Below are 26332 nucleotides of genomic sequence, written 5' to 3'. Positions count from 1 at the left end.
GATTGTTGTTCCCTAAGCACACTGCAAACTTGTATCATAATTAAGACCTGCAGAAAGCTAAGCTCATAACTTCAAGTGGTTGACTTAGGCTCTTGAAATGTGGACCCAAACCTGTTGTTGGTATGCTGTAATTCAGTTCAGTCCCAAAATTGTGTGCTTCAATGGGTTTTGGTTCTGAGAAAATGGGTGAATTTATTCTTGCTATTTTTGGTCCCAGTGAGGAGATAATAAAGTTGTGCTTACTGCTTTTCACAGTTGTAAGTCTTGACAGTAAAGCTAAAGGATATAGTTTAGTTATTTTCTTGCAATTTATTTTACAACTTGTACTGTAATTGAGGAGGTGGGAATAGGAGACTCCATGCTGTGTAAGAAGAGATTTTCAGTTTGTCATTTAATTGTACTGATTGGTTGCTACAGCACAAGCACAAGAGTGGAGGTAACTGAAACACATCTAATAATTGATTAAGTAGATTTCATTTATGTGTTGTTTTGAGTACTGTTTTACTGAAAGCTTGTAAACTTTATTATAATAAGTCCAGCAGAATATATTTTCTGTGTAGAAATTATTTTACATTGATAGGGCAGTTTCATATTTTGTGCTCTAAGGAATATATCCACATATTGTTTACACTTCACAAAGTGACAATTATTTTGGTCTCACTATGCACTGTCATGTAAAATTTTGCTTTTCAGGTATTTGGTTATTTTTTTATAGATGTATTGTAAATAAGTATCTCAAAATCCTTGCACAACTTCCCCCAAAGCTATTATTACATTTTAAAGCTTTCCAAGTTTACTGACAATACAATAAATATTAGCTCCCATATTCTTCAAATCAAAATGTTACTGATGTTTTCTCTCTGTGGGATTTGATCTCTCTTCTACTGAACCAGGTAAAATTGTGTTTGGTCAGTAGCTGGAGGGGAATCTGTGAGAGCCCAGATGTTGCATTAAGCAGCATTGGTGCCCTTCTCCTGGAGGGTTGCTAAACTGTTATCCTGTGGTAGCTCTAGAGGGCTCTCTGCTGTTGGAAATGTCACATTTCTAATGTCTTATATGACAAAGGTCTTAATAACCTGTTGGTCGTTAAGGAACTCATAACACTTTTTTTGCAAATGCTAACCCCATTGTCATCAGCAAAATATAGCATATGCAATTAGAATCTAATTTTCTCCAGTGTCAATTAAAGGGTCTCATTTTTATTCTGAACTGTGTTGTACTCTGCCTGTAAATGTCTGTCACTTAAGTTACAGCATTTAAGTAGTGTGGGAAGTAATTTTTGTGTGTGCAGTCTATGACGTTCCTTGTTAAGTCAGTAAGAGTATGATGTTGCTGGCACTGACTGTGCAAGAAAGAGAGAAGATAATCATCCCAGGCTTTATTGTAATCATGCAGTTTGTTACTGTAGTAGCCTTAAAAGTAGTAATTTCACGATTATAAGCTGCACCATTTTGACTAAAATTTTGGTCCGAACCCAAAGTGCGTCTTATAATCAGGTGTGGCTTATATATGGACAAAGAATGAAAAGTTGCTGACACCCGGAAGTGCGGCTTATACTCAGTGCGGCTTATAATCGTGAATATATGGACATTGTTTCAGGAGAATTGGAAATAACTTATGGGATGGAGGACAAGATGGAACAGGATGACAGTATGAAGAGTAATTCTCTGCAGAGTAATAGGTGCTTGCCCTCAAGTTCTATCAAGGCATTAGAAAGGAAGGAGTACCTTCTGGTAATACTTCTGGTTTTGTTTTGAAACCCTTTGGGTGTTACGCAGGGGCATGAATTCCAGTTCTGCTTGGTGGATGGGCAGTGGCATGCTGGGTTTGACTGGATATCTATATCAGACTTAGTTGCATTAAAATGGACTTTAAACTAGTTAATTTGAAAATCAGTCAGTTGAAGATTGTAATGTTGTGCTCTCTGTTGTAATAGTAAATTCTATTCTCTTCTAGTTTTGCAGGAGTTCTTCCTGTATATGTGCCATACTACATTGCTTTCACTCAGCTGTGTTTTGAAAGCAGTGAAAACTAGAAATAACTGGGAGTAACGTCTGTGAAAACTACTAGGTTAGAAATAACATCTGTCTGGACTAGAAATAACTGCAACATGATTGCAGCTTACATTTTGCAGCACCTTTGGGCATCATGGGTTAGATGTCTGCTATGGACAGCGCTGCAGTGTTCTGCATGATAAGGAGCTTACATATTGAGGGAGTGAAAATAACGAGCTTCCCAGTGAAAACATGCATGAGTGTCCTATTTTACCTGCTCTGTGGTGAGTTCTATCTTGTGTATTCTGTAAAGCCCTTGTTTAAAATCACTCTTGAGAATTTACTGCTGAAGGGGGAAAAGGCGAAGTACGGATAGACTTAGGAAAGGAAGAGGTTGTTTTATTTTCACTGGTAACATTTGCAGTTCCCCAAGCAGTGAGGGCTGCAGAAACTGGCTGTTGAGAGCCACAACTCGATTAGACGTTTGGGTCTGTTGTAAAATCGAGTGGTGTCTGCCTCTTGTGCAGCATGAAAATCCTCCTTATACAGTGGAGGAAAGGTATTGAGAAATCTTTCATGTAAATTCTGTGGTTTTTTCCTTCTTCCAGGAACTACATTTCATGGTAGGAAAAATACACTGAATGACCCTTATTTGCAGAAAACACAAACTAATAACAATTAAGCTATTGATTACTTTTTCAGGCAGTAAAAAGATGCTTCTTCCAGGATTAGTTTCCCCATGCCATCCTTGACTTCATACACCTGCAACACACAAGTTCTTGATGTAGATGAATTCAAACATTCAGTCCTCCTAGCATTTTGGATGTATTTATTGCATGTACTACATCTTTTCATGTCTAACCACTGTAATTTGAGAGGAAATAATATATTTTGTATTTAAGGTTATGGGTTGTACTGAAGTGGGGATTTTTTTATGTTTCAATATGCTACTGCAATTTTTGTGTAATAGAATCTTAAATTAAAACCTTTTGTGTAACTATTCAGCTGTTCTTGTAAATTCAGAGGATATAGGCATAGCTGGTTTTAAACTACATAAGATTTTGGAAGGATTTTTGAAATATATTTTCAAGTAATTGTGATTGAACTGAAATATTTCTTGTGAGATACAGTATTGCGGAGTGGTATCAGCATCCTCCCTATGCTTAGACTTGCTAGTTTTGAATAACTTTTGTAGTCAGTTAATAGCATGATTAGAATACTGAAGTTGCTAAACAAAATGTTTCATAACAGTGTCTCAGAATTAGTATTAACAGAAATGCTCTCAATATGTTTAAACATGTCTCTGTATTTCAGGTAACACTGTATGTTGTTAAATCCTGTCAGTTTTGAGATCTAAATATTTTAGGAAAGAATTAGTCAAAAATACCCTTTTGGCTACTGCGTCTGTGTGAAGGACACACCTTGTTCAGAGCATTTGAAAATACAATCCCTATATTTACTGTGTTTTTCTATGTTTACTTCCCTGTAGAGCTATTCAGGAAAGTGACCAAAGGCAGAAGGGGACACATTGAAAATTGCTTAGTACAAATTTGTATTGAGAAGAAAAAGGAAATAAACATTTTCTATAGCCTTCCATTCCTAGTTGTTTTCTGGTTAAGTAGCTATGGTCGGTAAAATTCAGGTGCATATGAGTTTTGGAGATCACTACACAGCTTACAGGGATAAAAAAAGTTTTCCACCAGTAGTAGCCTTGAACCTTCAGAGGCCTGTGTATACAAGCTTTATGTTATATGGAGCTGTATTATTCTAACTGCCTTAAGGTGTATCCAGTGCATGTATAAGTCTTTTCACTTCAAGGTCTGCTTTTTACTGAGTACTCCATCTCTCTTTTTAAAAAAATAGATAAATTACTTTTTAAATTGTTTTAGCGATTTTCACTTTTTGGTAGTCAGCAGCATCACTGACTTTCTGTGTCTGAGTTTGAATGTACAGTAGTGGTGTTCCATTTTAAAAACAGTTTAGTTGAAATTATTATAGCAGAAATAATGTAAAGGTTGTAACAGTATGCAGTTTTCAAAAAGCTGAACTTTATGTGTAAATGCATATAATAATGTTACCTGGCAGTTGTTTTCAGCTCTGGTTTTATTTAAACTTTTGAAAATGCTTCTTTTTTTCTTTATTATTTTGGCCTTGTTTTGTTGCACTGATGGCTCTGTTTAGTGAACTTTTTCCAGCCATTCCACACACTGAGCCATCAGTGGATAATCATTCTCTAGTTGCAGTGGGAGGCAATGCCTACTCTCTGAAGGGCTGGCTTGTGAATCCTTGTCTAAATCTCTGGGTTGTGCTGAGGTCACCACAGTGCGTTTACCAGGCTGAAGTTGCAAAGTCCTCAGTGTCCAGGTTGCCTGGTGCTTCCCTGTTAGAATTCACTGTGCCAGACCCGTGACACCCCTGTCTTTCATGAATGGAATTCAAAAAGACACTTATATTTCCATAAATAAATTAGGAATTCAGTGGCTTCTTCCGGCTAATCAGGGCAGGCTGATAAACCTTGCTAGCTGTTTAATAAATGAATTGTGACTGATTACCTATTAATATGGACGCCTCAGGAATTCACCCTGGGGGAAGCAGAGCAGTGAAATAGAGAGGGGCATGGCCCCCTGGGAAATCAGGGCTTCATGTTTGCAGCTTAAATATCTCTGTGAAGTATCAATAAGGAGGTAATTGAATTTTGAACACAAACATGAGTGCCGGATGGATGAAGGAGAGGGGGGCCCTGATCATCTCTTCATGCCCCTTCATACTCCCCTCCCCTTCCCCTTAGAGACCACTCTAGTGAAGATAGATGCTAAATCCATTAAATAAAGATTAGACTGTGTCGTGGCAGAAAATGGCAGCTTAGCTAGATCCCTGGGCAAATTGGGACCTTTAAGCAATACAGAAAATTAAAATATACATTTTTAACAAGTGTGCTGTCGACACAGTAATAATGACTCTGTGGCTTGTGGGGTTTGCTCACCTTTCAGATCTGCTTTTGTTTGGTTATATCACTTGCTCTTGTTTTGAAACCAGCCTGCTTGGTCTCTCTGAAACAGAGAAGACTTAGGGGAAGGAAGGTTATTTTCCCACCTTGCTTTCTGTCTTTGGCACTTTTTATTGGCTCTTATGCTTATAATAGTATAGAAGAGCAGTACTCTTGTATTTGAATAAGGAAATAATTAACTTTGACTCTGACACACTCAGTCGCATGTTCTGAAAAGTAGTTGGAATAGCCTAGAGGAAGCATGGAGATGCAAATGTGATCAAACTTCTTATAATGGTTTTTATTTTCTAAGCACATGGCCTTGTTTTTTATTTACTCCAGATCAATTTTTCTGACTTCTACTCTAATGGGTAAGATTTGCATAGGGCTGTGCATTGTAAAAGGTCAATATTCTTTTTTGTCACACAGTGAATTGTAGAAACACAGCTGGTGTTTTCAAGGGGTGACCATCTTTCTTTATAATACTGTGCTAGACATAGAACACAACCAAGCCTTCTTCACAATCTCACATACCCTGTTGTCTGTCACAGAAAGACAGCAGATCTTCTTGGGTTTTGCAGGCAGAACCTCATCTGCCTGTGCAAGTAGAGGACCAATTGCCATACTGGAGAGACTTTTCCTCCTGCTTTTTCCGAGTAAGATGATCATTCTACCGAACAAAATCCAAAATTGTTTCTGTTTAATGATTTGGAACAAGAAATTAGCCTAAACCTATGTTTTCCTAGAGATAACTGCTATTCCTTCCATCTAGAATTTTCATTAGTCTAGATATTTTTGAAAAGAGAAAAAAAAAGTTTTGTGCTTTGCAGTAGTGCCCAGCAAACCCTTGATGCTGCACCCTCAGCTTTAACTGCTAAGAAGTTAACGTGGCATCTTCATTTTTTGTTTAAGAAGAACAGTAGATATTATTAAGTATAAAAAAGTATTAACACGCATGTGTCATTCCAGAGACAGTAATGAGCTGGGAATGTTTTGGCTTCCATTAATGTAGAGCTGCATTCAGACATGGTTTGTTTTCCAAACTATCATCTGCTTCCACATCCTAGCAGTTTCCTCACTTGTCTTTTGTGACAGGTGTTTTGCATTGGGAATGTCTGTATTCTTTCATCCAGCCATGCTTCTAGGATAAAAAATAAAACTTTGTAAGCTGGCTTAGCCTCAAAGATTCTCTTTCATGGTGTTGTCACCAAATTGAAAATGAGCAGATACCACCCCTTAGCTAAACTGCAGTAATTGATTGTGTATGTGCTGGAGCATGTCTCAGTTGAAGAAGCCAAATCCCAAGCCTCCATTGGTAAGGGGAGATTACACTACTGAGTTTACCTTTGGCCTAGCATGTTGATCATGGGCTTCTTTTTTGGGACTTCCTGGCCTTGCAAGGGGACAGTTCCTTTCCTGAATCCCACCCCTTTCTCTCCCGTTCTCAGTCTGTTACCTCTAACACATCTAGTTTCCTTTAACCTTAGCTGGCCCCTTTCAAAGAAGCCACCTGTACCTTTACAGCCTATATCCTTTTTTCCTTTATGCTACAGGCATTCCTTAGCCTTATTGTATCACCTATCCCTTCTGCTCTCTTCTTCCTGTTTGTACACTTAATTTTCTAGCTCAGGAGTCTTCCTTCCTTTGTACATTCCAAATTTAAAAGGAGACTCTTGCTAATTTGTTCTGTAGCTTCTTCTGAAGCCAGGCATGTGCCAGGAACCTCACAAGCTTATGGCTTTCCATATTAAGGCACTTAGTGATGCAACATTTTAATTAAATTAACCAGAATTCGTAAATTGTAGATAGACAGATTTTCCAGATCATCTCAATATGAGCTTTTAGAGTGATCAACACTCTGCTGGTGTTTAATCCATCAGACTGCCATATGGAGTGTTGAAGAGTAGAATATCTGTTTATTAACAATTGTTGTTTTTTCACGTCAGCAAGTACGATTTTTGTATTTGAGGACCTAGGAGTGCAATCTGTTCCTGCATCTCTTACATGAGTTATATCAACCTCATGCCAGACCTCATTTCATGCCAATCCCTCTTTTTTTACTCAATTTAGGTGATCCAATAGGCTGTCTAAATGGCATAATAGAGCAAGAGGGTCATTCTACCAGAGTCTTCAGAAGTTCTTTGGTTACACTATTGGGAGGGGAATGTGTTCAGATGTCCTTTATGAGAAGTTGCAGATATCCATATTGTCTAATTTCTGTGAACAGTTGAGACATTTAGTGAAGCTTTGCAATTTGATTGACCATAATACGTCATAATTCAGAAAAGTTTGAGAATTGTTCAAAATCAAGCCAACACTTTATTCACTGGAATTAATAAATACCTGTTCTCAAATCCTAGGATATCTGTTGTTGTACTTCTATAGGAGTAGAATTTACCCATCTCTTCAGATCAGTTGTCTGTTCCATTTTATTGTGAAATACAAGTATGTTTCTACTCATTTAGTTGAGCGAATGCTTTCCATTGTTGGTCTTTCCAATGGGAAAAATACTCTCCAGGCAAGGGGAAAAAACCTTCTTGTGTTGTGACATTTTCATTGCTCTCCTCAGAAAGAAGTATTAGTTCTTCTAGAGTGGGAGACTAGTGCAGTACAGGAATATGTTTTGCAGCACATGCATCAGGCTCTTCTCATGAAATCTATTTTAAGATATTTTTCTCTGTAAGAACCCCCTGAATTCTCTGCTGGAGTAAAGTGCAGTCGTTTTTATACATTCAAACATGTTCATAAATATTGGCTTATTTGCTCTCTTGGATGCATTAAGGGAGTGGGGAATAAGATTTGCTTATTGAGACAACTTCAAATTTGGTCTTTGTTTAGGTAAGATACAAGGAAGAGAGAGCTGTTGGTATGAGATGATGGAAGTGGTATGATAGATGGAAAACAGCAGGTATTTGCCTTTATTAGAGTTGTCTGTCTTATCCAGCAGATGGCATTGAAAATATACCTGCTGGTCTCTCTTCTTGCTAAGCACTGCCTTAAATGAAATCAAAAATCCTACAAGCTGGACTCTTCCCTTTGGTGCATAGCTGCAGATCACTTCCTAATGAGGATTTTGAGTGGCCCTGCCTGCTGGATAAAACAAAAGACCTGCTGCTGGATTCCCAGAGAGGGCACAAGTTCTTCAAGCCAGTGGCAACATCTGTCCCGGTGAAGGCCATGTCTTAGGCTGGTGACAGTAGGAGTTTACAGGCCCTTTGCATGTGTGTCAATGAGAGGAAGAGAAATGGTGAATGTTGATGATTTTTAGAGTTGGTATCACCTAGTTTCCAATTTAATGAGGAAAGTAGAATGTAGATGCATTGTAGTGATTCAAATTGTATGTGGTTATGGCAATGAAACTGAGAAGGAAAAATCTGTACTATGAATGAAGAGAATTATCAATTCTGTAGCACTTTGTTTCCTGTCTTTTCAGTACTCTTTTAAAATCTCTATTCTCTTTTCAGTAAATAATTCTGATAATATAATTTCTGTGTAAGCACTACAGTGCTCATGCAAGGTAGTACTTTATTACTCCTAAGAAGCTAGATAATTTGAAAAATATTATAAAATGTACGTACATGAAACACAACTATTTTGTAGAGTTAGTGTGAGTGCATGTGTCAGTACTATGTAGCATGGCTTTATTTCATATAGTATTTTGTTCTATATTGTGACTGTAAGTTATCAACATGCATATTTCAGAGTATTTAGAGCACAGTGGGAGCTAATGAACATTGCTACCTTTCTAGAACCTATGGTATTAAAAATGCTTTCTAGCAGCCCCTTCATTTCCATTATATCTGAGGGACCTGAACACTTGTTGAAACTGGAGCTTTTTACTCCTCCTCCACTGCCAAACCAATTGTCTGTGATCCCTCTTTCAATGACTTCTGTTTTGTTGGTCATTTCACCTTGTGACCAAGTGTAATGTTTGACTCTCCAGTAAGTCCAAGCGCCCAAGCCATAACCTAAATCTTCTTCCAGTTTTGATATAGCACTTAGGGAATAAAACCTTTCCTAGATATCCACACAGTGCTTATCCAAGTTTTTATACTATTATACATTTCTCAGAATCCTTTACTCTGATCTTATGAAATCTTGTTCCACTCACGAAGATGAGCTTCATATTTTGGCTGATCTCTATACATTTCTACACATTCTTTACTGTTGTATCAGACCATTTCTCCATTTCTTTTTCTTGACATGTTTTTTTTGTTGTTGTTGTTCTGATGTTCTGTATGAAGTAGTTTTTACATGACTTTTGTGTTTCTGGATGAAAAACTTGCTGTTTGTATTTGAGGTTTGTGCATGGTTGATGAATGTGGCAGGATTTAATAATATTTTGCATGTGCCCCTTAAGCCTCCTGAGCTCCTGGGATCATCCAAACCAGCCAGGTCCAGAATAGCCAGGTCTCCAGCATGGTGAAGCTGAGCAGATTGTTCTTCTCCTGTATGTCTTCAGGCTTGAGTGAATCTCCAAGTCACAGCAAATTATTATGCTATCTCCCACCTCTTCTGTTTGAATTTAATAATTGTTTGTGCTTTACACCCTGTATTTCTGCATGAGGTCTAATAATCTTTTCCCAGGAAGGAAATAAGTCTCATTCTCTATTTTGTAACTTTGGGTACTCTGTCACATCAGGCAGTATTTTGGTAGGAATAATTTGAGATAGTGTATACACTATACACTAGAGAGCTACTTCTAAATCAAGAGTTTTCTTTATGAAAATGTGGGGGTAAAAAGAGGATCTCTTTGATTTTGAAAGGTAATGCAGTTGTTATTTTATCTCTTCAGGTGGGAAGATAAATGGAAAATTCCTACTGATTCCCAACCCTGAAAAGAACGAGAGGGGAGAAAATCAGAAAACAAATAATGGAAACTAGTCAGATTGAAATTAGCAAAAATAAATGCTTTTTACATAATGAATGATTTGATGTGGGACTTTCTGCCACACTGGGATTTTTTATTTTTTTTAACTGCAAGTACTTAGCAGCAATTGAAAAAGAATCAGGCAATTAAATGGACGATGAGAACATTTTTAGTTAGAGTAGAAAAAAATCTAAAATGAATTAGGAAATATCAGCTGCTTCAGGATATAAAACAAGCACTTAAGAAGAGGAGGAATCTTTCAGTAACAATTATTCCATATGTCTTCATAATGTGGCTCCCTAATTTATCTTTTCCTCTGATGCTTCTGATCTTGGGTGCAGTTAGATAGGATATCTGACTGGGTAGATTACTGATCTGTCTTGCTCTATCAATTCCTGTGCTCATTTACAGTTTTTATGACTACAGAGCACACAGATTCTTATTTAATAGGAAGTAGCATTTCTACAATCTCTTTTAGCAACTAGTCATAGATCCTATTTATATATAGGATTTTATATACAAGATTTTAGTCAGTGGTGTAAATGTAAATTCTGAGCATGCTCTGAGTTACTTCTCTAGAGAGAACATCATTATTAAACCTTTTTGAAGGTGTCCCTGGTGGCAGCTCCACAGAGCAGGTGGCCTGCATGGCACAAGCACACAGAGACTCAGGAGCCTGTGTCTTATCAGACCATATAATCTAAAAATCACTCAGCCTGTTTTGGTCTCCTGGGGAGATGATGACGATGGCACAGGCCTCTTATGCTAAAAACTAATTGTTAACCTGCAGAGGACGTCATTCAACACAAATCCCAGCAGAAAAGGGCTGAGTGATGGATGTTTCTGGGTAGCAGGCCAAGCTCTCATTTGGTTTTCAACAGATAGTTCTCTAGGTTGCCCCAAGATTTTCATGTCTAGTACCTGGCTTATTTGAAAATAAAGAGCACATTAATTAAAGAAAAAAAGCTTACAATTTATGTTTATTAATGTATGGATATAAAACTGAAAGGAGCAAACAGTTCCTTCCCTGTCTCAGGGCATAAAATGCCCTCACTCTTGCCTATGGTGCTTGGGTTTTCTGAAACATGAAGCAAAGCAGTGGGTTGGTAGAAGGTTAAAGGCAAGGAATGCAGCAAGTAAGTAGTACATGGGAAAGGAATGTGGGATTGCATGTACATCTGTTGATTGAAACATGGCCAGAAGATCCAGGGAAGTGATGCATCTGCATCTGTAATGCCACACCAGTGGTGTCTTCCATGCCCCAGCATGAACAAGACATTGGTAAACTAGAGTGAGTTCAGTGGAGGGGCCACCAAGATGATCAGGGGCTGGAGCATTTCCCATGTGAACAGAGGCCAAGGGAATGGGGCGCATTCAGCATGGAGAAGAGGTGACCTCCCAGGAACCTGATAGCTGCCTGCTGGAATGTGCAGGGAGGTTGTTTGAGAAGATGGAGTCAGGTGTGGCAGGACAAGAGACAATAAATAAATAAATAGATGCAAGAATGTTTCTGACTGGAATCAAGAGAAAACTTTTCCAGCATGGAGCAATCAATTATTGAAAGGATTGTCAAGAGAGGTTGTGCTGTCTCCATCTATGAATGTTTTTCTGGCTTGACTGGATAAAGCCTTGAGCAGTCTGTCTGTGCTGAAGAACAGAACATTAACTGGAGACCTGCCAAGGTTCTATCAAATCAGAATGAATCTCTAATTCTGTACAATTTTCCTCCTATGATCTGGTACTGTATACCTTATTTGATATATTCTCTTCTGGTAGGTTAAATTGTCTTCACTAAGGACTTCTATCTTCTATCCTCATTTCATTATACCTCTTCTACTCTGCTGTACCTTTCTAACTCTAAATACATCTGATAGTTTCATTGTCACTGGATCATGGAGTCTTCACAGTTCTGACTTCCAAAGTTTCCTCAGTGGCCCTTAACCCTCAGAGCAGTGTTTCCAGTCACCAAATCTATGGAGACTCTTCATGGCAAAGCAGAGGCACTGCCTTCTCCTTCCTTTCTGAGCTGTCTTGTAGAAGGTTTGCTGTGTGCTTTGCTGCAGTGCCTCTGTTCTTTCTTCTAGTAATGGATGAAAAGCAATTCTGTGCTCATTAAAAAATAGCAGTGTTGCTGCATTCAACTTTCATAAGAGTGGTATCTAGTGGTAGATATGTCCTCAGACCAGTGGTATGCATGGACTGTAAATAAACATGAAAGAATTTTTGGAAGCAGATGAGTACCAAAGCTTAATGGGCTACTCTCAGTAGAGCTTCTGGAGTGAAAAATAATGCTTTTTGTTTGTTTTGGATTTATTTCTGGGTTTCAAAAAACTGGAGTTTCTGCTGGCCTCTACGCTCAGGAGATATCTTCAGACTCCAATACCCTCCTTATTTCTTGGATTCTTAATATTTTCTTCAAAACTCAAAATACTTTGAGTACTTCAAAACTCTTCAAAATACTAGAAGCATGAGGATGTTTATGAAAAATGTTCTCAGTTTCCTTGTGGGTCTGGGAGGGTATTTTTGGGTATATCTTTTACATCTGTTTTTACAGTTGAGCCTTGCCTAGTTGCCTTTAAGCTCATTAACAGCTAAATTGAATAATTGTAGCAGAGCCTAAATTGTTTATATTTTAATACCCATTCCAAATAGCCTTGAGTGGTATTACAATTTTGTTATCAAGTAGGTCAGATTAGCACTAGTCATAGATTCTTTGAGTAATAACAGCTTTTCACTATTCATTCGAACTTGACTCCATTGGCATTTGGATGCTGTAAAATATGTAACTTTTCTAAATAAGTGCATTTCCTCAGATGTCTTGTGACCAGCTTGGAGTTGGTAAAGATGGTTTTCAATTTCCTGAATCCTCTTCTGGTCTCTCAGATACTCCTCAGCTCAGGGTATTGCTGCCAGAAGTGTACTGTAGTGGGTAAAAAACACATGAAACTTATCAAGGTAAAATAACTTCAATAATATAACCATAGCTTAAAATGCTGGAATAAAGCAAGCAGTGAATATAGTGGGAAGGATGAGGACAGGGATAAGGGTAATTGTTACATGAAGTACCTTTGATTCATTCAAAGGAAAGAATAAAATTATGGAGACAGTTGTGAAGGTGTTGTTTTGCAGCCCACATACTGCATATTGCTGTTCTTCCATAAATCTGTCTTAACAAAGCCTGAGACTTTGGCCTCGAAATACTGAGATTTCAGTCATTTGCACATATTTGGCCATACAGACTTTTTTCTTGGATTTTTGAAAAGTTTGGAAGTCTTTCTTCTGTGTAATGTAATGTAATGTGTTGTATCATACTAATTGCAAAAGAATCTTGGTTTAATACATGTGTAAATCAAATATTATTTTTCAGTCAAAACCTATGAATCTTTTTTTCATAGAGACCTTCAATACTGATAATGCATTGCTATGTCAAGGGCTGCAGTCATCTAAACAGAAAAAATGTTTCAATAAGGAATCTTGGGATTAGAAAACATTTTAAAGATTTAGTCTGCTCTTTAAAGTAAAGACATACTTCTGGACAAATAAATACAGGCTACCATATTATGAGCTTCTTTGATCTAGATATCTCTTTCCATTAAGTTTGCTGACAGAAGTTAAATTTAAAAATTCAGTTCTTCTTCACAGTTCAGGGCATTAGCTAACCTATTGACAAGGACTGGTTTCTACCTTTTGGAGGTCAAGGAAGCTGTACTGTTCTTGATCCAGTGCTGCAAGCCTCCCTGTAAACAAGCCTTGATGTCTTCTGATTGGATTTGTGTGCCCTGGCTTGCATAACCATACAGCTTGTATCCCAGCATTATTAGCCAAAAGGAATATAGGGACTTACATAATCATTACACGATTATTTTTCAGTAACTGTACTGTAAATATGTAATTCTCTCTGCTCCTAATAACTCTTAATCCCTTTGTTTCTATTGGCTCCTGGGCTCAGATTTGGCCATGGCCTCCATGCCCTGGCCACTGATAAAACCTGAAAAAATTGTTACTCTCAGGGTTCACCTGCTTTGCTCCCAGCAGTAAATGTGTGTTCCCCAGTGCAGGCAGGGGCACTGCATTGCGGTGCACTGTGCTGTGGGAGCATGGGCAGCACTTCTGCCTCTGTTCCTTCTGAGAAGGGTCCGTTCATCTCCAGAAACCTTTCATACCTGGCTCCATGTGTATGTTCAGCAAGACCTCTTTGCTGAGCTTCTTGGTGTGTTTTATGCCTGAGAGTTCTTGAGCAAGCAGTTTTGATCTCATTTCTGTGTGTTTGAGAAAGAAGATTCTTCCTTGAGATCCTGTGGTGGAGAAAATCTAAATTATCAAGAACTCTTGATCCACTGCAGGTGTTGGAAGACAGGAGGAGATTATTTTCCTTTTGGTACAAGCAAATAGAAAAAGGCTCTTTAGAGTGCTTCTTGTAAAAAATTTGGCCCTATTCTGCTGTTTAGTTGAGAGATCTGTGGGATTTGATGGTCAGAGCTCTCCCAAGTTGTAGCTCTTCCAGTGATAACCTATGCTAGTAAAGTACCTTTCAGGTATATTTGAAAATATCCTCAACTTCAATGCAAAACTGGTTTTCTTACTGCTTTTAATATTGGAAATATAACTCTTTTTTTTTTTTTCTTTCAATTTCAGCCTTACAAAATACCTGAAGGTAATTTTTCTGTGTTTAATTAGCTTCATGAGTCAGTGCCTGGTCTTAGGTCTTGACATTTTTGGCATGCAAAATTTTCTTGTGTATTTCGCCTTGGCTTTATTCCAGAAAAAATATTTTAAGCTGCTAGTTGTATGTAGTTCTTTTTTTTTTTTTGGTCTTTGGTCTGAGACTAGGGGGGAGACATAAGGAGCACTGAGAGAAGTGAAGTGTATAAACCACAATTAGAATTGCAGTGCACAGGTGTCTGTAGATCTTACACAATTGCCAAGCTATTTGTTTCTCAAATGATGGGGGCTTTGGGAGTGTATTTTGGAGAATAAAGGGAGCAGAAGGCCTTCCATTTGCATGTTAGGGTTATGGGTTTGGTTGTTTGGGGGTTTTTTGTTTTCTTTTTTTTCAAATCCTGCTTTAAATTTTTCCAGACTTGATACATTTGATATCTTTACAGAACCAGCATATTGAATGGTTGAGAGTGATCTACTGTGGCTTTGGATGCAGTTTATAACTGCTTTCAGAGAGGAATCAGCACTGAAGAATAAAAATTTCTGGCATAATAGCTTTTCTTTGAGCATCAAATTAGATCTTGTGATTTAAAAATCTGAATGCCTGCATTGAAAATAAGATGACTTTTAATAATATTAAAAAAGAATTACTTTAGCATCAAGGTTATGGGTGAGTTCTGCTGCAGGCCTTGAAGATCTTTTTAGGAAGAGAGGCATCTTAAATCTCTATGCTAGTCATACACAAAATATTATTGCAATGAAAAAATAGTGAAGTGAATAAACAGCATCTTACAGTACAGGATGCTTGATGTATCAGAAGTCCTAGTGTTCACTGTATTTTGCAATTTAATGCACAATAATTTTTTAGTTCTGTATTTCTGTGTGCTCCACTCGCTATGTTGGATCTGTATTCTTAGGATGTGAGGTTCCATTAAAAAATAAATAATAATCGCAGCCCCCGCTCCCCCCACGTACACTCATTTTCTGTAATATGGTAATGATATCACCGTAGCAGTAATTACGGGTCATCTTCATTTCTTTCATCTCTGCTGGTTCTGATGGCTTCATTCCTTTGACGGAGAAGATTTGGCTGTGGGTGCTGTGATTATTTTGTTAAGCATTATTCGAATAGACAGGAGTGAGAGAAATTAATCAATCCAAATGCAATTAGCATCATGTTTAACCCAGTGATGGACGTCTCAAGGTGAAACAGCCAGGGGAGTTTCAGACATTATTATTCAATCCAGTGGCTCTTATCTAAATTATAATCAAGAGGTTTTTATTGGCTTTGCAGGCAGAAGATGTAACTCTTTCCCTGCTTTGGGGGTCAAAGGGATCAGAACTTTGGCCCTACAAGATATTGGCTGCAGGCAGCTCATAGAATTGGGAGGTACTGTAAGAGTTTACTGTAATGTCAGGGTCACTCAGGACAAAATACCTGCACATCCTAGTGTCTGTGTCCTGGTACGTAAGTTTAGTAGCTCCCTGGTCATTGGCAGGGTTGTCTTTGCCCCTTGCTTTGGGTGTTTTCATTGACTGACTTTGCCCATCTGTGTGTGAATGAATACTGTTTGTAGTTTCAGAATTCGAAACTCAGTGAACATCACAGTTTGCAACTGAATGCAAACAGAATGGTAACCTCCTTGTGAGGCAGGGAAATCTGGTTAGGAGAACAAGGTAAATTAATTCTGCAGAGAAGAATTTTTCTTAGCGCAGATATTATTTCAGTATTTATTGATAGCAACAATAACATTTTTGAGGATTTATTAATCTGATACAGATCTGTTATCACTGGATAATCCTGAATGGTCTCTGAGATCTCTTATCAGGTATAAGATAAAATACGAGTACTACGTGTGGAGTAAAACAAGGTGGAAAGAGGTCACGTGAGGATTTCATAATTCAGGAAAGCATTAGGTATTTGATTACAGTTCTTAAGGCTCTAGCTAACATTCACTAAACTGTTTCAATGGTTTAGAACTTCATCAGTCTCAACTATTTACTACTTCTCTGTCAGAGAGGACTGTTCTCATAGCACACTGGGAGGAGCAGTCCATGTGCTCACCTGCTCCGATGCACAGCCTGGCTTTGTGCAAGCTTTCACCTTCTCCAGCGTTTCAAAACAAGCCATGCCAGGCTGTGAGGTAAAGCTGACATAAGGGCACGTTTTGCTGTCTCATTCACCAAGGGAAGGACACTGATGTTTTGGACTAAGGGGGTGTTACTATTCAAAATTGCTGCAGCAAGACTTGACAGCTCATCCTTCAGAGCCTGAATTCTAGCACAGCTGCCGAATCCTTTTGCATACATCTTGTGCTGGTTTTGGCTGCGGTAGAGTTAATTTTCTTCCCACTGGCTGACATGGACCTGTGTTCTGGATTTGTGCTGAGCACAGGTTGGTAATAGAGAGATGGTTTTGTTATTAGTGAGCAGAGCCAAAGCCTTTTCTGCTCTGTGTACTGCCCCCTCAAGGCAAATAGGTTTGAGGCACATGGAAAGTTGGGAGGAGACACAGCTGGGACAGGTGATCCAAAGGGATATTCTAGACCACACGAAATTGGGTTCAGTTTATAAAGTGGGGGGGAAAGGAAGGAAGAGGGTAGGGATGTTCAAAGTGATGGTGTTTGTCTTCCCAAGTCAGCATTATGTGTGATGGCTGAACACCTGCCTGCCATGGGAAGCAGTGAATCAATTCCTTGTTTTGCTTTGCTTTCTCTGTTAAACTCTCTCTTGACCCACAAATTTCCCAGCTTTTCCCCTTCTGATCCTCTCTCTGATTCTTCTGGTGGGGTAGTGAGCAAATGGCTGCATGGGGCTTGGTTGCTGGCTGGGGTGAAAGCACACAATCTGTACTGAGGCTGTGACCCCATCTGTAAGGTGGGAATTAAATCATTGTATATTTCAAGACTATTGTAAGGCTTGATAAACTTTCCAAGTGCTTTGATACTGATTGCTGAGAGATGCCATGGTAATGCAAGCTGATTCCACCTGGGTGTTAATGCTGATTCTGCTGTCTTACCTGAGAAATGTATTTCAGGAGTGTTAGGTGATTGCAGTGGTCTTCAGTGTCAGTGTAACAGTTCCTGAAGCATAGCTTGGAGTGTCTGCATGTGCCAGTTGTGCCTGCAGTGAAGGTGACTGACATTCTTACCACTAGCCACTGCTCTCCTGATGCCAGTTCAACTCTATCTGAAATTGGGCATGGGGTACTTTCACTGGTAAGTATTTGTCAGAGGCCAACAGTCTTCAACTAGCAGCTCATTTGACACTTATATTAGGAAGTAGACAGGAGACAGCAGAGTAACTGAAGCTCTTTCTGTGAAGAAAGAGGTGTGAGCTGGTGCCAGATGGTGATAGGATTTTGGGGGTCTGGTTTGAGATAGATCTACAGGGACCAGCTTCTCTCTCTCTGACAGAAGTTCAGATTATGTTGTCTGAGTAATAATATTCTCTTGGTCTTGTTTGTCATATGTCTGTTTTTTCTTTGAGGACTGTTCAGTAATAATGTCAATCTTAAGTATTTTTCCTGATTTTACATTACCTTTTTGCCTTCAACCCTCATCCTCTGACTTATTTTTTTAAATTTTCTTTCCTCATGCAATATTAGTTAAGCTCAACTGAAAGGTGTGACTTTGGAATTGGCTTTCACAAGTTCAGTCAAGCAAAAGTCCCACAATGGCTCACAGGCAGATTCCTCTTGGCCTTTTTTATGCCCTGACAACTAAGAAAAAGAATCATTGTGTCTTCTTATCCTAATATTGTATCTCAGCACATAAGAAATCATTTCTGATGCAACACACTCGTGTGATAGAAGGTTAAAAACCAGAGAACTGTTCTGCTGTCTTTCTGCTATTCATATTCTTTGCCATAAAATGGTAATTTGCATTGACAGTGCTTCAGAAATAAACCTTTCTAGTTTTGTTTTCTATGTAGTCCAAGGACACAGCAGTATTTTCAGAATGTATGATTAGTACTTCAAAGGAATCCTTCCATGCTGAAAAACAAGTTCTTTAGTTACCATAAATACAACTGAATGGGAAGAATAACTGATAAGCTAACAAATTATAGCAGTGCCTAAAATAACCTTTTTGCAGGCAAAAATGTAGCATTCAAAATGTGATACTGCAAGACATTTCAGAGCTAAAAACATTAATTGTATTTCTGGGTTTTATTAGTAGCAAGACCTTTAGATTTCAACAAGGCTTTATTTTCAGGTCAGAGAAGGATCACAGTCAAATTTGTCCCATAACTTATATCTGGGAGAGAAGCTAAGAAGTGCTTCATTAGCAAATGACTTTGTATTAAAGTATCTATAATTTGAATATATACTCACAAGCTTTGTTTTGAGATTTTTAGATAAGCCCAGAAGTAGTAAGCAGTGAAGGCCTAACGTTCATGATGAATGTGTGATAAATACAGTTTGTCACCTATATCTTTTACATAGACTTTATCCCCAAGTGTGTTGTGGATATATTTAAGTGTATATTATGTTTTAAAAGTGTGCATGTATGTGAGTTGCTTAGGGATTCTCCTGGATGAAAGTTGCTTATGTAAGTATAAATCACTGTTTTCCTTGCTGATTTTAAAGCAGTAAATCCTTCCATTATTTCCTGGCTATCCAGACCTTATGACACAGTATGTCCTGTGGTATGTGTGAGAAGGCTTTTTATGGGGAGCAATCAGGCTGGACCCCAATCTCCAGTGCAGTGGTTTTTTCTAATTAAATTGTCAGTGGAAGGAATATCCGGAACAGCAGTTTTCATTTTCAATCGAGAAAAAAACATTATGAGTCTTTGTCATTTGATTAAAAGTTACTTAACCTTTAAATTGCTACAGATGTAAAGATAGCTCTGAGTTTCCAATGTAATCGCCTCCAAGTTAAAATCAGGAAAATCTTTGTGTAATGAAACCCATATGTCATAGTGAAAGGATGCAAAGCACTGGCAGAGTGGGCTGCTCTAGCAGGAGATTCTGCACCCAATCTTGTTAACCAGGACTGCTTTTGGTAATCCCTCATCTCCTCACTTGTAGGAAATCAATCTGTACTACTGAATCTTTTCAACCAGCAACCACAAAATTTACTGCGGAGAGGCAGCTTGGGGACAATTGTAGTAAAAACGGCGCCTGAGGCAACAAGGCTAAATGTGGGATTGAGGGATTGAAGTTCTAAAGAGGAGATTATATTAAACCTTATTCTGCTCCCCTATCAAGTAGAAATGTTTCCTCCTCCTTTCAGCCCCAGCCTTTCCTATCCAGTACCTGTTCTTGAGATCTGCTTAGCAGCAAACTTAATTCCTACATTACAGCATTCTCTGTTAATTATAATAGCCTGATACCATTTTTCAAAACATTTACCTGAGGGAGTTTATTCAAGTGCTACTTCCGGAGCAACCAGTGCTGACATCAACTTAAAGTGTTTTTTTCTGTGTTCAGTGTCTTCCTTCTCCCGAGTAGGTGAGGTTAATTGGCATCCAAGCTATTGCAATAGTATCCATTGTTGATTTTTCTGTTGTAGTAGATGCACAGTGTAGGCCAGGTTGTAAATCGTGCCTTGTCATGCAGATTCATGTTTCTGTTTTGTGCTGCGCAGCCTCTGTAGTGTGTGGCTGCTGGTACAATGAAACCTGTGCTCAAACCCTCTCTTCCCTTGTAGTCCATGGTTTAAACTACCATTGTAAAGATGAAATCCCTGAGGTTTTCACTATAGTTTTGTCCAACCTTTTAATTAAAAAATCCACCTCTGTCTACCATTCAAATGGCTTCTGCTGGTCCCTTGGGTAGTTGCTTAAAGCTGGTTTTACCATCTCTCTTAGCCTGCAATCGTATTTGGAATGTGGGTGATGGTTTCTTCATTCACAAGCTCTTCCCTCACTCCAGCAAGCTTCATAAGACCCCAATGGAAATTATATTCCTATTATTAAGAATTCATTTCTCAGAAGCAATACTGAGCAGAGAAGTCAGTTTAATATTAGAGCCTTTTACTGTGCAAAATCCATCAAATCATGCTCCAGCACAGATTAAAAAGAAACAAAGGTGGAGGAATAGCCAAGATGTTTGAACGCAGTACCATGTAATAAAAATTTGGCCTGTGTTTACCAGGAATACATTGAACTGTGTTTCTTGGGCAGATAAGGGAAGTAGCTGAAGCAGGGAAGACAAGATTGTTAATGCTTGTGGAAACTTGCCCTTAGCTTGGCTGTGGTTTTTCGGTCAAATGAGGATGTTACTTCCTGGCCATTTTCATACGTATACAAAGATAAAAGGTCCTTTTTCTTTCTCAGTTTGGCATCATATCTTTAAAAATAAAGCCCTGCTGCAAGCCTGAGTCTGTGAGGAGATGAGGAATACAGAATAGCAGAAGGCTGTCTCCTGCTCCTAATGGGATTTTGTAGCAGCATGTGCGAGTTTGTTTCAGAAGTCAGAAATGAACAGATGTTGGTATAAATTACCTCTGTGTCTGATGTCTTGCAAATTAAAAGCGCGGTTGGCATCACTAAACAATTTCACCAGGTTGGGGGGGGAAGCGGGTGGTGATTATTGTAGCAGGTCGGTAAGAATCTTTAAGCTGCAGCAGAACAGGATAGCAAGGATAAAGGAATGAAGAATAAAATGAGAGGTCTGTGAATTAATCAGAAATGTTAACATCTCCGATGACAAGTGAACAGGCAGGCACGTGCTCTTGGAGCAACCTCCAACCCACAGTAATTTCACTCAGCGCACAGAAGGAGTCTATGCTCTCTGCCTGATTTATAGGGTGCAGCCCTCTTTGGGGAAACAGAATTGTCATGCATTCGTATATCTCCTGTATGGGACTTGCACTCTGGAAAACTTTCCACTTTATCAACTACAGTTCAGCTTACATGCTTTTCTCTTTAAGAATGTTTTAAAACCATGAACTATTGTTGGAGCAAGGCAGGGAGGTGTCAAAGAACTAAGAATCTCTTTCAAGCTGAAATTTTAAAAATCTTTCCGTTTTATTTAGTCATGCTCTTTGTGCTTTAGCAACTTAGTTCCTTGGGGTTGGGGAAGCAGAGGTACAAATGAGTACTTTTGTGGAAATTCATGCTGCGAATCAGAAGTGGGATCCCAGGTGAGATAACTCACAGCCAGAGGCATGAGGCAAGGAAATAGTGCAGTGATCTGCTTGAACCTGCAGCCAGTCTGAAGCATGTTCCACTCAGGACAGTGGACTTTGCAGCCTACAAGTATCAGTATGTAACAGACAGGTTATAGACTTTTACTTAATTGTTTTGCAGGGATTTTGGTGATGACAATACCTCGTGATAAAATTTTGTGTAAAATTAGAATGTAATAATTTAAAGAGGCTTTAAGACACAAATTCTAACTTTTATGTAAACAATAACAAAATGTCTTTATCTGAGTGCACACTCAGTATTGTAAGCTGAATATTGTTATTACATTTTAGTTCTGTTCTGAGAGATAATCAATAATGTCAAGAGAAAACCCAACATCAACAAACCCACCTCCAGTTTTTATGCTAATTTTAATTTCTGATGTTTGTCACAGTAGAGAAGTCAGGAATTGAATGGATAAAACAGAAAATTAATTCCTGTCTCCTTCTAGACTGTCTTTGAAGCTAGGTGTGGGAAACATGCATGCTTTCATCATTCCTGTGAATAAAACCCTCTATGTTTTGATGCCTCCCAGTCCAGCACACACCTTACACCTCTGTTGAAAAGAAATGGAGGGGCACCAGTAGGAACATTGTCTTTCTCCAGGCCACAGTTGCTAATGGTGTTTTTTTGATGCATGTTATTGTTATTGCAAGACAAGAAGAGTATGAGGGCTTCTCTGCCAGCTTGTGAGCTTATGAGTTCTCAAGTCAGAAATGTCTCACGCAGAAAAGTGGCTGTGTAAACCCTGCTGTAGTACAGCTACCAGAGATTGATAGAACTGAGAGTGAGAGAGAGACATATAAGCCTTGCCTTGCTGTATTAAACATCGAAGGACTGACAACGCAGAGAGAAAGAGAAGACCAAAGCTCCATAAACTTTACTTTTATTACCCTATCTATATATGAACTGCATTGAAGGAATATAAACCCCATTATATTACAGCATCCAGGGACTGACACTTCTGAGAGAGTGAAAATGCAGCCTAATTTCTGTTGAAGACCACATCATCCAGGGACCAATAATCTTGAAACAGAGAAAGAGAGAGTTCCATAATCTCTGACAGATTATAACATACAGGAACAATTGTGCTGAGATAGAGTGATAGAGATTTGGATTGCACCATTCAGAGATGGATAGTACAGAGGAAAGGAGGTGCTGCAAGAGCATAATGCAGTAGGAATAGAAAGCATAGATTGTATGTAATGAGACAGCCTGTGGAAATTATTGCTGAGTTTAGAAGATTCCAGACCCTGCCTGCATTTGTAGCATGTCAGGAATTCAAGCTGAAATGCAGTTCTATTTATTTTCCACTTAATATATAAAATAATTCTTAGTTTTGGTACAAGCACAAATCTAAATTAATTTCTTATCCTGTGGTTAGAATATGTTATACATTTATACAAATTAAACAATTGTTTGTTTGAGTTTCTTGGCTTTTTAAAAAATACTGATTTCTTTTTCCTCCCTTGTGATTTCAGCTAGAGAAATGACTCGAGGGAAGTTCCTGAACATCCTAGAGAAACCCAAAAAGTAGCTGCATCTAGCATTTGGACGAAAATACCCCAACTAAGTCATTTTATGTAGTGCGGATCCAAATGAAACCCAGAAAGTCTAAGAAGAACAAAGCTCTTGCTCTAGACCTTCAGAAGCAGACATCTCTTTTTGCTTCCACAGCTCATCTCTTAACGGGGGAAAGGTACAATATGCACAGGTCACAAGGACTGCAGTTGGTTGCACTGGAGTTTGGACTTCATCTGACTATAGGATGTCCGACAGGAGGACTTGGCCCTGACATGCTGTGACACAGTAACCTGTTCCAGTCAGCAGTTCAAAGTGAACAGCCAGTGTCCTTATTCAGCTGCTCTCAGGGGCAGCCTGTTTGAGGGACACAGCAGATCTGACACTGGCCAGTGTCCATCATGAGGCCTTGACCCTTTTGTGTGTCTTTTGTCTTAGATGCATTGATTTCCTGTGTGTGAGGTCTGTGCTGAAGGATTTGAGCATAGTTTGGGGTGTGGATTGACCAAGAGCACTGGCTCAGCAGGAGCATATGCTTTTAGTGTAGAAGCTGAGTCTCTGCATTAGATTCCAGTTGCTCACTGCCTTCTCACCAGAGAAGAATGTCTGGTACTCTGAGGAAGACCTCCAGACAGACCATCGATGTGCCAGGAGCTTCATTTCACCCCTAAGTGGTTCTCTAAGTGAAATTGAAACTAACAGACCACAGGAGCAAGTAAGAAGTGTTACTGTGTCTCAAGGAAGATATCCTTACAGAAGCTTTGGCCAGTACACAAAGAAACAGCTTTGTCAGTCCTCTGCAATTCTTTGCTTCTTGCAGGGCCAGAAACTGTAAAGAGTTATAAAGTTGAAAGATGGTGATGTTTTCAGTTTTCACTCCAAGAAGGATTGTTAGCCACATTGTGGTCTGCCTGTACAATATCTCAGCATTTCTGAAAATAATGTTTTGTAGTATTTTTAATTGCTTACAAACCAGCACCTCAAAATTTTACTCTCCTGCAAAACCAGAGTTTTTAAGATAGAAACTTTCGTGAGCTTCTCTCTTTCAGAACACTGTGATTACAGTTTAATGCCTTTGTCTTCTGTTCATGCACTTCTACATATTGACTCCTTGGAAGAGGTATAGAGCATGTTCAGACTTTTTGTTTTATTTAAGAGAATAATTATTTTAATTCCATTCTCTTTCCTTTTCCTAGAAAACAACATTTTAAGCATTAGTAAATATGTTATTTTTTAGGATACAATGTAATTTTGAAACATAACATAATGGTATTTTTATCATGCAGGCTTTTCAAAATGTGTCATTTCTCAGGCTGTAGTCACATGTGAGAGAAGAAGTTATTTGGCAATAGTACATGTAACAGGCTGTCCTTACAGCAGTGCATTTTTCTGGCTTTGCAGAGAGATGAGACTCTTTTTGGGTGCATGTGCAATAAAGAGGGGGAGGTTTTTTTTGATCAAATAGACTTCTGAGTTTTACTGACTTGCTGGTGACCCTTTGGTTTGCAGTCTGTAGTTTTGGTTATTGCCGGTCAGAACTAGGCTTGTTTTGGACAGCTCAGGTTAACTAAGTTTAAGTAGTTAAATCCTACATCCTGGAAAGACCCTGCACAAATTTAGAGATATTAGGAGCCTGATTTAAGACTTAACAGAGGTATTTCTGTCCTTCACAGTTTATGCAGGGCTGAGCTTAACAGGAGCTTCATCCCTTCAGGACATGAGAATGTTTAGGAACAGAAGAAAACCTGATGGTGCAAACTGATGTTGATATAGCTTTAAGCACTGAATTACAGATTTGGAATGCAAATTTAAGTTTGTATGCTATATATGTAATATATGTATACATATATGACATAATGGGATACTTCAACTGTATCACCAGTATTAGTTTGTGCATTTTATGGAGGTTTCTTGGTCGAACACATTAAGGAATTGAGATCTGAAAGGAGGATAGAGGAAAATATATGGAAGCCTGTCCTGGAATATGTGTATTTTATGATATGTGCAGTAAGAAATTTCAAACTCTAGGTAGTTTTTAGTAACATACATATGTTTAAAAAAAAAAAAAGGAAGAAAAATCTCCATGTATTATACACAGTAATCATCTTCTATAGGGCAGTCATTAATATATGCTTTAGAATTGTGATATTTTTTGATTTTGTACGTATCTGTAGAGATGAGTCAATTATGTTATTTTTTATTGGAAATATTTATATGTATTTTTGTGTGTTAGTCAAAGAATTTTTTTCTGTCTGTTATTGCTTTTTGGTTTAATAATATGCAAATGCAAACCTGAGAGGTTTGTCTGGGTTTCCAGAATAGCTCTCTGAGATGCAAAAGCTTTTGCTTGGCCACTTAGGCAATATTATTCCTCAGGCTCTTCACTTATCTGCATGACACCACCTCAGGGCTCGCCTGTGGATGTTCCATTCCCATCAGTAAATAAATATTTGTCAATATTCAAATGCTACTAAGGGTTTTCATGCCCTTTTGAACCCTATTTTTCCTTCAGCGCTATCCTTCGTGACATCCATGCTGTTATCTATCTATACAAGAAAATCTGAGTGACTTTTTGTTACTGATGGGAATGAAGAGTGTAAGAAAATCAAGATTTGGTAATGTTAATCAAGTTGATGCATTGTTTTATAAAGTGGTTTCATATATTGGTAAATTAGATGCTATTGTGACTTTCTTGGAAGTAAACTTAATATTTATTTGGTTTCTTTTAAATGCCAGTGAAACACACATTCAGTTATAAAGGCTATTCGCTTCAGTTTTAGACTATCAAATGCTTTGCTGTCTAATTCAACCGAGAAGAAATTCTTGTTTGTTATGTAAATCATTATCAAAATAAAAGTCTATGTGCACTGGCAATTGAATAATGTGATACTCCATTTAACTCAGTGTTTTGCCATTACGAGATCAACAATTTTGTAATAGTCCTGTAACTCACAGTTCTCAACTTTGATTAATATTTCCTTCAAAAAGACACCTAGAAATGACAGATTAGTGAAAATTGACTAATCCATCTTGAAGGTAATGTTTGAACCTTATTCTGGATTTACTGATTTTTGTGTTATGTAAAAATGTAAGGTGCTATTACAAGTTAAATCACAAGCCAGTCTTATCTGTAATCTTCTCTTTGCTTATAAACAGTTGTAGAAGGATA

The 26332-nt window shown here is 38.3% G+C and overlaps 1 protein-coding gene across 2 annotated transcripts in view; it reads left to right on the top strand.

Moving 5' to 3' along the window:
- LIN52 (lin-52 DREAM MuvB core complex component) overlaps window positions 1–26042 on the top strand; it is a 40876-nt gene extending 14834 nt beyond the window's left edge. Inside the window, exons 6-7 of one of the 2 annotated variants that reach the window (XM_033062689.1) lie at window positions 14486–14504; window positions 23124–26042. In XM_033062689.1, the coding sequence (XP_032918580.1) occupies window positions 14486–14502 (17 nt within the window). In that variant the 3' untranslated portion in view covers window positions 14503–14504; window positions 23124–26042. The remainder of the gene's footprint in view (window positions 1–14485; window positions 14505–23123) is intronic. The other variant, XM_033062687.1, reaches the window with a different exon arrangement.
- Window positions 26043–26332: the final 290 nt, after the last annotated feature.

The sequence above is a fragment of the Catharus ustulatus genome, chromosome 6, assembly GCF_009819885.2.
Source record: "Catharus ustulatus isolate bCatUst1 chromosome 6, bCatUst1.pri.v2, whole genome shotgun sequence".
NCBI classification, from domain to species: domain Eukaryota; kingdom Metazoa; phylum Chordata; class Aves; order Passeriformes; family Turdidae; genus Catharus; species Catharus ustulatus.
This window is presented reverse-complemented; position numbering and strand designations above follow the sequence as displayed.